This window comes from Bubalus kerabau, chromosome 12, assembly GCF_029407905.1.
Source record: "Bubalus kerabau isolate K-KA32 ecotype Philippines breed swamp buffalo chromosome 12, PCC_UOA_SB_1v2, whole genome shotgun sequence".
Taxonomy (NCBI): domain Eukaryota; kingdom Metazoa; phylum Chordata; class Mammalia; order Artiodactyla; family Bovidae; genus Bubalus; species Bubalus kerabau.
Genome location: NC_073635.1, coordinates 37,130,474 through 37,141,947, shown reverse-complemented (window position 1 = coordinate 37,141,947; position 11,474 = coordinate 37,130,474). Strand labels below are relative to the sequence as shown.

General features: G+C 39.6%; 1 protein-coding gene and 1 pseudogene across 11 annotated transcripts in view; one reads left to right on the top strand and one right to left on the bottom strand.

Moving 5' to 3' along the window:
• RNF17 (ring finger protein 17) overlaps nt 1–11,474 on the top strand; it is a 115,021-nt gene continuing 103,547 nt past the window's right edge. For 6 of the 11 annotated variants that reach the window (XM_055542622.1, XM_055542621.1, XM_055542620.1 and 3 more), the window contains exons 1-2: nt 2–194; nt 2,535–2,632. In XM_055542622.1, coding sequence (XP_055398597.1) covers nt 65–194; nt 2,535–2,632 — 228 coding nt within the window. In that variant the 5' untranslated portion in view covers nt 2–64. The other 5 variants (XM_055542614.1, XM_055542612.1, XM_055542617.1 and 2 more) reach the window with 5 other exon arrangements.
• On the bottom strand, nt 10,871–11,259 carry LOC129624553 (40S ribosomal protein S24-like; annotated as a pseudogene).

Below are 11,474 nucleotides of genomic sequence, written 5' to 3'. Positions count from 1 at the left end.
TGGTCTCTGCCGCAAGGGATACCGGGTCGGCACGCGACGCGGGCCTGGGATTCGAGGCACGAAGATGGCGGCTGAGGCGTTGAGGGCTAGGCGCCCCGTGTCCTCCTGCGGGCAGGTGGAGACGCACGGCCGGGCCCGGGGAGCCACCGAGGCCCTGTGTAGCCGGTGTGGAAGAAGGGCGCCCAGAGCTCTGGGTGAGAGGCGGGGGGTCAGTCCGCCTGCCGTCACGGGATCTGAGGAACAGGCAGAGTAGGGAGTGGCTGCGACGGCGAGGGAGCACGGGGCAGCCCAGGCCTCGAGCGCGCAGCCCGCCTTTGAGGTCCTGATGCCAAGGCCTCGAGAGCGGCTTTCCGCCCTGCTGCGCACTGACTGCCCCACTGATGGGGTCGCAGGTTCGAGAAAGGGGTAATGTGAGAATTTAACCGTCATTCTGAGGTGAAGAAGCAACGAAACTTCATTTTCTTGGGTAGTTTTGTTGTGGTAACCAAAGGTTCCTGATATTTAAAAACGGATAATAGGGGTGGGGGCGGGGGACTTGTTGCTCTTTTGGCTTAAAGCCTTGTTCAGAAGACAGCCCGTTAGGTTTTGTGCATCTTGTGTTCAGTCTTGGGCCATCCAGGGAGAACGCGCGCCCATGCTCCGCTCACTGCGACTCTCCTCAAGTGAAAACAGGTTCAGTTTATTTGACCCTAACCTCACAGGCCTTAGAGTGCTATGTCTCTGCAGGGGTGTGTTGTTGAAACTAAACTCTTGGAGCTGCCAGAGTCTTATTATCACCCTGTGTAACTGTTATATTTTATACTTTCAAAGTCCGTTTTCTCAGTCGCTCCAGGATGGACTCTGCTTGGGAGACCTGAGCGTAGAGAAAATTGGTTGTGTTTTCTTGGGGAGAGGCAAGTTCTCTAACCCGAATTTCGATTGCTGCTGTTTCATAGAAAATCTCCATTATTTGATGATACAGTATTACAAAATAAAGTTTTAGAACATGACATTTTAAAATCACCTGTTCTTTCATACATTTGTATTATAATGCTGAGAAGTACTCAATTGGAAAGATGGTGCCTTTGCATGTGGAATTATCAAAGTGCTTTGTAAGCTGTAATGCAGCCCACGTTATTTCGACTTGTACAGTATCAGAAATCTTTAAAAGGTAGAACAGTTTTGATATCCTTAGTAACAGTATCTCTGGAATTTAAATTAGAGCTTTAAAATTTACCCTGGTTTTAAACAAGTTTTAGATGTTTCATTAGCTTAACTAAATTTCTTTTTTTATCAAAAGAATGCAATTGTTTTAATATAAATCAGCAGGAACACTAATTTTATAGTAAATGAAGCCTCATTTTATCTAGTTTCTTTTCCCATTTTTTCTTGCAGAGTTTTAAAATGACTTAAAATGACATAGCTATAACAAATATATTTATTACTATAAACTTCAGATTCTACTTAGAGTATTAAAATGTTGGTGTTAGATGGTATTTCCCTTCATAAATGCTAAATTTGTGAAAAATAACCTTTATATGGGTCATGTTTGTGTGATAGTAATGGCATCTGACTTCTGTCCTGTCTTCTGTCTTTGCCAATGTCTTAGATCATTAAGAGAGGATTTTTTTACAATTTGAGTGTAACTGATTTACAGTGTTTCAGGTGTACAGTAAAGTGAATTAGTTATATCAACACATCTACATATATCCACTCTCTTTTTTTGTTGTTGTTTTGTTTTGGTTCTTTTCTCATTGTAGACCATTACAGAAGTATTGAGTAGAGTTCCCTGTGCTATATAGCAGGTTCTTGTTAATCATCTATTTTATATATAGTAGTGTCAATATGTCAGTCCCCTTCTCCCAGTTTACCATTTCCCATTCCCTGGTAACCATAAATTTGCTTTCTACATCCATGACTCTACTTCTGTTTTGTAAGTAAGTTCATTTGTACCCCGCCTTTTTTTAGATTGCACGTGTAATTGATATGATACGATATTTGTCTTTCTGTGTCTGACTTCACTCATTATGACAATCTCTAGGTCCATCCATGTTGCTGCAAATGGCATTATTTTGTTCAAAGACAAGGGTCTTGCCAGTTTCTCAAATTGACCCTCACTGTCCCCTTCACAGGATGGGAAGTATAAATTTGCAGAAGGAAGTATGATCAAGTAGAAAGAACATTAGACTTGGAAACAGAACTAGATTGGAATCTGGATTATACCATTTATCCCAGATCACCAAAATGTTTATCTATGTCTAGGTTGTCAAATATAATATCTACAGCCTATTTAGCTGTGATAATTATAATGATCAAATGGAGTGTTTCAGATTTTTTATATGATTTTTTCTTTATATGATTGTAAGAGCTGGCAGATTCAAAGTATTATAGGTACCAGATAACTATCTAAATGAATGCAGGCAATATTAATTATCCCTGCCTAAATAGGTATATTTTTCTATAGAAGAGAATCCCTTTTAATTTTCCCCTTTGATTATACTGAATATGCATCATTAACAAATTGAAAAGTTTAATTCACAGAAGAATTTCATCAGTAGGTCACCACCATGAACTTCAATGTGGACATGCTTTTTGTGACCTGTGCTTATTAATGACTGAAGAATACAGCACAATCACATGCCCTGATTGTGAGGTAAGTTTTATTGTTCATATCGATCACATTACAACATAATGTTACAGGTAAAAAATGGTAGAGAAATAAAGCATACTTCTAATTAGGAACTAAAAACTTGGGTATTTGCTGCTGAGTCTTTTAAATAAAGAAACCTAGCAAAAGATAAAGCTTTTCACATACGTTTTTGTAACTATTCAAAGTGATCAAAAAGAATGCAAGCTTAAGGTCATACACTTATCAGTCTACATCTGTATTTTTTTAAAAGATTTTTTGATGTGGACCATTTTTAGAGTCTTTATTGAATTGGCCAGAACATTGCCTCTATTTTATGGGTTTTTTTTTTTTTTTTTTTCTTTTTCTTTTTGTCCCCGGGGCATGCGGGATCTTAGCTCTTTGACTAGGGCTTGAACCTTCATCCTCTGCATTGAAAAGTGGAGTCTTGACCACTGGACTGCCAGGGAAGTACTAAAATCTCTATCCCCTTTTTCTAAACTGATATCATGTAAGCAAATTTAGAATTTCCCTCTGCCCCTCAACCTTTGTGTGTCATTAAATTTACACTTGTAGAGATGTGTTAAAAAAAAAAAAAAAAAAGCAAACAACATCCTAAAGTTAACTTTAGTGCTAAAAATAATGCAGTTGCACTAAAACCCATGCACTCATGATAATGAGAACAAATTAAGGATTTAAAATTTACTGAACTTTTTTTGCATTTACTACAAATATAAGTGTTGCTTGGTTTATATATGTATGTTCCTAGAAAGTTTTTTAATCTGTATTTAATTCTTAATGTTCCACTTGAGAGATCAGATTTTGAAGATTTGTATCCATTATTTTCTGTGGCGGTGTGGCAGACAGTTAATATAGAGGCAGACCACTTGGGATGCAGTCCTAGTTCTTGTGCCCTAATCCTGAGTTTCCTCATTTGTGAGATGGAAATAATACCTGACTTTCTTATAGAATTGTAAAAGTCAAATCTGAATTATGTGAAAGTTCTCTCCAAGTTTTAAAATAAGTGTTGTGGTCGACCCTTGATTATTTAGATGTGGATTAACTGGTTTGCAGGTTAACCATGATAAAAATACATATGTGAGTAATGAGTTGCTTCAGTCGTGTCCAACTGTTTGCTACTGTATAGACTGAGGCACGTCAGCCTTCTCTGTTTGTGGGAGTCTCCAGGCAAGAATACTGGAGTGGGTTACCATTCCCTTCAGCAGGGGATCTTCCCAACCCAGGGATTGAACCTGCATCTCTTATGTCTCCTGCATTGGCAGGCCGATTCTTTGCTACTAGTGCTACCAAGAATATATATAATAATGCATATTGTTTTTGTTGTTCAGTTGCTCAGCTGTGTCCGACTCTTTGCAACCCCATGGACTACAGCACACAAGGCTTCCCTGTCCTTCACCATCTCCAGCAGCTTGCTCAAACTTGTGTCCATTGAGTTGGTGTTGCCATCCAACCTTTGGTCTTTCCCAGAAACAGGGCATGGTCTTTTCTAATGAGGCAGCTCTTCACATCAGGTGGCCAAAGTATTGGAGCTTCAGCATCAGTCCTTCCAATGAATACTCAGGATTGATTTCCTTTAGGATTGACTGGTTGATCTTACAGTCCAAGGGACTCTCAAGAGTCTTCTTCAGCACCACAGTTCAAAAGCATCAGTCATTTGGCACTCAGGGCTTCCCTGGTGGGTCAGCTGGTAAAGAATCTGCCTGCAATGTGGGAGACCTGCCTGCAATGGTTCAATCCCTGGGTTTGGAAGATCCTCTGAAGAAGGGAAGGGCTACCCACTCCAGTATTCTGGCCTGGAGAATTCCATGGACTATATAGTCCATGCGGTCGCAAAGAGTCAGACAGGACTGAGTGACTTTCAGCACTCAGCCTTCTTTATGGTCCAACTTTCACATACATATATAATAATATGTATATAAACATACAAATGTGTGATTTGTGCAGGTTTCAATTATAGCAGAAACATGTACACACTAGAAGATATTTGTTTTGGAATTATGTACTTTATGAATCATGGCCTTAATTGTGGGAAATTCCTATTCCCTCTCCCTTTTTTTGACAGTAGCTAGTGGCACCCCACTCCAGTACTCTTGCCTGGAAAATCCCATGGATGGAGGAGCCTGGTAGGCTGCAGTCCATGGGGTCACTAAGAGTCGGGCACGACTGAGTGACTTCACTTTCACTCTTTACTTTCATGCATTGGAGAAGGAAATGGCAACCCACTCCAGTATTCTTGCCTGGAGAATCCCAGGGACAGAGGAGCCTAGTGGGCTGCCATCTATGGGGTCGCACAGAGTTGGACACGACTGAAGCAACTTAGCAGCAGCAGCAGCAGCTCCATAATTAAGACAAAGGGGAGCCTAGCTCCTGGTTGAAATAGAATATCCCTGACAGATTGAGTCTTGTGGTGGGTAAAGAGTGAATGAAGGGAAAAGAAAGAGACATTCCACTGTAACTGTCTCTGCCCATGTCTGTCCTGTTCTGATATTAAAAAAACAGCAAGTTTATTAGAAGAGTAACCTCTTGCCTTTTGTGGCAAATGACTTTGTGTTTAATGGTCTCTTAAAATACTAACATGTATTATTTTTAGTGTTTTCATAACATCTAATCAAGTGTTTATATTGTATTTACAAATACTAGTTTTTTATTTTGAAATTTACATTTATGTGTGCTTTTTTATTGAAGTATACTTGCTTTACAGTGCTGTTACAAATACTGGTTTTTGATTTTAGGATTTTAGCAAATCTATTTTGTATCATTTGACTAGTTCTGTAATGGCACCCCACTCCAGTACTTTTGCCTAGAAAATCCCATGGACGGAGGAGCCTGGTAGGCTGCAGTCCATGGGGTCGCTAAGAGTCAGACATGACTGAGCGACTTCACTTTCACTTTTCACTTTCATGCATTGGAGAAGGAAATGGCAACCCACTCCAGTGTTCTTGCCTGGAGAATCCCAGGGATGGGGAAGCCTGGTGTGCTGCCGTCTATGGGGTTGCACAGAGTCGGACACGACTGAAGCAACTTAGGAGCAGCAGCCTCTCACTTTGGGAGACGTGGTCTGTCCCATCCTACACGCCTTTTCCCCTTTCTCCCTGTGCTATTATAAGCCGCATAATTGACAGAGGACTGTATTCAGTCTTCAAATGCACTAAAGCTGGCCGCTGTTTAAAGGAATCCTTCAAGAAACCTTCCAGAAATTGTTACCACTCTTTTATTAGTTTTTTTGTTTATATATAATTTATTTTTGGCTGCACTGGGTCTTCCTTGAAGCTCAACAGCTCTCTAGTTAAGGCTCTGGCTTGCGGCCCCATGGACTGTAGAGAGCCCCATGAACTCTCTAGTTGCGGCCCCATGGACTGTAGCCTGCCAGGCTCCTCTGTCCATGGGATTCTCTAGGCAAGAATACTGGAGTGGGTTGCCATTTCCTTTTCCAGGATATCTTCCCTTTCCGTGAATTGAACCTGGGTCTCCTGCCTTGCAGGCAAATTCTTTACCAACTGAGCTACAAGGGAAGCCCCTAGTTAAGGCAAGTGCCCTTAGTTGTTCTGCAGCCTGTGGTATCTTAGTTCCGCAACCAGAGATGGAACTCAAGTCCCTGGCATTAGGAGGCAGATTCTTAACCAGCTGACCACCAGGGAAGTCCCTGATAGTTTTTAAAGTTTACATTTTTGCTGGTACCTTGTATTTGGAAAAAGATAAGGGAAGAATCAAGTCTAAATTAGTGAAAAGTCTGAATTTATAGACTATTTCCGGATTGAAGTTTATTATTTTTAAATACTGTATATGCTCTAAAAAGTAATACCTATATTCACATTAGACTTATATTTATAATTTATCTTGAATGTTGAAGGCCCAGGTGATGCTATTTCACGCTTAAGCCTAAAATGATTCCATTCAGAGTTAATGGGTATGCTTGTGTTATTTCTGAGTTTGAGTACGTATGAATCAGTCTTTAACTTTCATAGTGGTGTGGGTTTTTTAAACAACATTCCTGTTTTTGACTGATACTGTGTTCCATTCAGTCGCTCAGTTGTGTCCAACTCTTTGAGACCCCATGTTCTGCAGCACGCCAGGTCTCCCTGTTCATCACCAACTCCTGGAGTTTACCTAAACTCAGCTCCATTGAGTTGGTGATGCCATCCAGCCATCTCATCCTCTGTCGTCCCCTTCTCTTCTTGCCTTCACTCTTTCCCAGCATCAGGGTCTTTTCCAATGAGTCAGCTCTTCACATCAGGTGGCCATAGTATTGGAGTTTCAGCTTCAACACCAGTCCTTCCAATGAACACCCAGGACTGATCTCCTTTAGGATGGACTGGTTGGATCTCCTCGCAGCCCAAGGGACTCAAGAGTTTACTCCAACACCACAGTTCAAAAGCATCAATTGTTTGGCGCTCAGCTTTCATTATATTCCAACTCTCACATCCATACATGACTACTGGAAATACCGTAACCCTGACTAGATGGACCTTTGTTGGCAAAGTAATGTCTCTGCTTTTTAATATGCTGTCTAGGTTGGTCATAACTTTTCTATCAAGGAGTAAGCGTCTTTTAATTTCATGGCTGCAGTGATTTCGGAGCCCCAAAAAATGAAGTGATGGGACTGGATGCCATGATCTTAGTTTTCTGAATGTTGAGCTTTAAGCCAGCTTTTTCACTCTGCTCTTTCACTTCATCAAGAGACTCTTTAGTTCTTCTTCACTTTCTGCCATAAGGATGGTGTCATCTGCATATCTGAGGTTATTGATATTTCTCCTGGCAATCTTGATTCCAGCTTGTGCTTCCTCCAGCCCAGCGTTTCTCATGATGTACTCTGCATAGAAGTTAAATAAGCAGGGTGACAATATACAGCCTTGACGTACTCCTTTTCCTATTTGGAACCAGTCTGTTGTTCCATGTCCAGTTCTAACTGTTGCTTCCTGACCTGCATACAGGTTTCTCAAGAGGCAGGTCAGGTGGTCTGGTATTCCCATCTCTTTCAGAATTTTCCACAGTTTGTGGTGATCCACACAGTCAAAGGCTTTGGCATAGTCAATAAAACAGAAATAGATGTTTTTCTGGAACTCTCTTGCTTTTTTGATGATCCAGTGGATGTTGGCAGTTTGATCCCTGGTTCCTCTGCCCTTTCTAAAACCAGCTTGAACAACTGGAATTTCATGATTCACATATTGCTGAAGCCTGGCTTGGAGAATTTTGAGCTTTACTTTGCTAGCGTGTGAGATGAGTGCAATTAATTGTGCAGTAGTTTCAGCATTGTTTGGCATTGCCTTTCTTTGGGATTGGAATGAAAACTGACCTTTTCCAGTCCTTTGGCCAATGCTGAGTTTTCCAACTGTGCTGGCATATTGAGTGCAGCACTTTCACAGCATCATCTTTCAGGATTTGAAATAGCTCAACTGGAATTCCATCACTTCCACTAGCTTTGTTCAAAGTCAAGCTTTCTAAGGCCCACTTAACTTCACATTCCAGGATGTCTGGCTCTAGGTGAGTGATCACACCATTGTGATTATCTGGATTGTGAAGATCTTTTTTGTACAGTTCTTATGTGTATTCTTGCCACCTCTTCTTAACTTCTGCTCCTGTTAGGTCCCTACTGTTTCTGTCCTTTATTGAGCCCATTTTTGCATGAAATGTTACCTTAGTATCTCTAATTTTCTTGAAGAGATCTCTGGTCTTTCCCATTGTATTGTTTTCCTCTATTTCTTTGCACTGATCACTGAGGAAGGCTTTCTTATCTCTCCTTGCTATTCTTTGGAACTCTGCATTCAAATGGGTGTATCATTCCTTTTCTCCTTTGCTTTTGGCTCCTCTTTTCACAGCTATTTGTAAGGCCTCCTCAGACAGCCATTTTGCATTTTTACATTTCGTTTTCTTGGGGATGGTCTTGATCCCGTCTCCTGTACAATGTCACGAACCTCTGTCCATAGTTCATCAGGCACTCTTGTCTATCAGATCTAGTTCCTTAAATCTGTTTATCACTTCCACTGTATAATCAAAAGGGATTTGATTTAGGTCATAACTGAATGGTCTAGTGGTTTTCCCTACTTTTTTCAATTTAAGTCTGACTTTGGTAATAAGGAGTTCATGATGTGAGCCACAGTCAGCTCCCGGTCTTGTTTTTGCTGACTGTATAGAGCTTCTCCATCTTTTGCTGCAAAGAATATAATGAATCTGATTTCAGTGTTGACCATGTGGTGATGTCCATGTGCAGAGTCTTCTTTTGTGTTGTTGGAAGAGGGTGTTTTCTATGACTAGTGTGTTCTCTTGGGAAAACTATTAGCCTTTGCCCTGCTTCATTCTGTACTCCAAGGCCAAATTTGCCTGTTACTCCAGGTGTTTCTTGACTTCTTACTTTTGCATTCCAGTCCTATTAATGGTTAATAACCATTCTATAGTTATATACAGCAATATGACAGGTTTTGTTTAAGAATATGACCATACTTAGATTCCATTACAGAAATACTGGCATTTTATTGATCATTTGGACTAAAGATCATAAGTCTAAAAATATATTGGGCCATGAGAAAATGACAAATTAACCAATCATAGGTGATTAATATATATTAAAATCACATGTGGATTGGAATAACCTACAAATTGAAAATGTAAACTAGAAGAGACTATAGGTAATTGTTTAATCTTGGATAGAGAAGCCTTGTTATTCATCACTGAAGTCAGAACTCACAGAAGAAAGTGAAAGTCACTCAGTCAGGTTGGACTCTTTGCAACCCCATGGACTGTACAGTCCATGGTATTCTCCCGGCCAGAATACTGGAGTGGGTAGCTGTTTCCTTCTTCAGAGTATTTTCCCAACCCAGGGATGGAACCCAGGTCTCCCACATTGCAGGAGGATTCTTTACCAGCTGAGCCACCAGGGAAGTCAGAAGCCACAGAGAAAATGCTGGTTAAATTTGCCCACTATTTTTCTGTTACACATAGCAGAAAACAAACAAGCAAAAATACCACCATAAATAAAACTTAAGCAACAAGCTATTCTGGAGTAGGGGGGATAAAATCTTTATTGTATATATCAGAAGTTAAGACTCTCACAATTTTAACTGAAATCTTTTAAATCAGTTTTATTTAATATTTTCTTAAATTTTCTGGGTGAAATGTCCTGTATCAAATCTGTTGGTAGTAACAATAACCTCTTACTACGAAATGCCAGGCCAAAGGGGCATAAATGAGGAGGTAGATAGAAATTAAGATTTTAGCCCTGAATTTTAGGGGGTGCTCTTAAAAATATTTGATGCAATCTGGTTTTTTTTAAGTAACACTTTTCCTTTATTATCTAGTAATAGATAACTGTCTTTGGTACATTATACTTAAAAGCTTGCCAGAACATCCTCTTCCCCACCCAACATTAAGCCCACTTTAACATTTAGTAGTCTGCTGCATTCCTTCCAGCATTAACCTATTGTCATAAATGTCTCCTACATTATTTTTAATGGCTGCACAATAAACCATGGTACATCAATGCTATAATATAATCTGTTTATGATAAACACTAGGTGGCTTCAGATTTTTTCACTAGGGTTTTGCACAATTCCTCAAACTCACTCCCACCAAAAAAAAAGTTCCACCAGCAGGTTCTGTTAATTATTAGGTCTAAAAAAATCCATGTTTGTATTTGTCATATTTTTTTAATGTTTGGCAATTTAATGGGCAAAAAATGGGTATCTGTTTTAAATTGAAATTCCCTGAATACTAGTGAAATTGATCAATCTTTCATGTTAACTTCTCAGCTCTTTATGGAAAATCTTTAAGAGATCCTTCCAGGTCCTTTCTGTATTTTCCTTTTGAATTGTCTTTTTCCTAAATTGTAAGACTACTTCATGTGATAGAGATATTAACACTTTGTTCTTTGTATTTTAACTCTTTTTTTCCCAGTTTTTCACATTTAATTTTTTTATATTTAACCATTCAGAAATGTTTCCTTTTTCATTTGTTTTATCCCCCTCCTTCATGGCTTCTAAGTTTTCTTTTAGGCAAAACTTTCATCTCAGAGGTATACATTATTTTATTTTTTTAATACATTTATCTTTTATTTTTTAGGAAGGTCCCTATTAGGTTCCTTTCTAATATATTTTATATGATGTAAGGTGGTTATGTAACTTTCTTCTTCAGAATGATTAGCTGATCCACACCATTTATTGGATTATCTTTTTCTTTTTTTTAAAGGTCTTAGTTTATTCTCTCTCATGAAAAATCTGCACAGTCACCACAGATACAGTCACTGCAGAATCTTTACTGCTTCTTGCCAGGACCAGCATTGGCCTTTGCATTCCCCCTGACTTTCTTAATTCTATTCTTGCATTCCTTTTGCTGTTTTCTTGAGGTCTTTTTCTTCTCATCTAGGCCGTGTCTTACAAGCCTGTGTTTGGGCTCATTTCTTTGTGTAATCCAAGGATTCATAAACCATGCCAAAGCCAGTTGTCTTGCCACCACCAAAATAGATTCTGAATCCAAATACAAAAATGACATCTGGTCTTGTACATTTTGGCTAGTTTTTCCTGAATTTCTGTTTTAGTTACTGTTGCCTTCCCAGAGTGAAGAACCTAGGTTACTATTTATTTCCGCTGAAGTAGTTGGTTGGTAATGAATTTCCTGGTCTGAGTTGTTACTGTGTCATTCATGATGGCAGCTATCTTCAGGCAGCCAGAGAGTTAAAGAGCTTTTTTGTCTATTTAATTGAAATCCAAAATCACTGCAGATGGTGACTGCAGCCATGAAATTAAAAGACGCTCACTGGAAGAAAAGTTATGACCAACCTAGACAGCATATTAAAAAGCAGAGACATTACTTTGCCAACAAAGGTCCGTCTAGTCAGGGCTGCAGTTTTCCAGTAGTC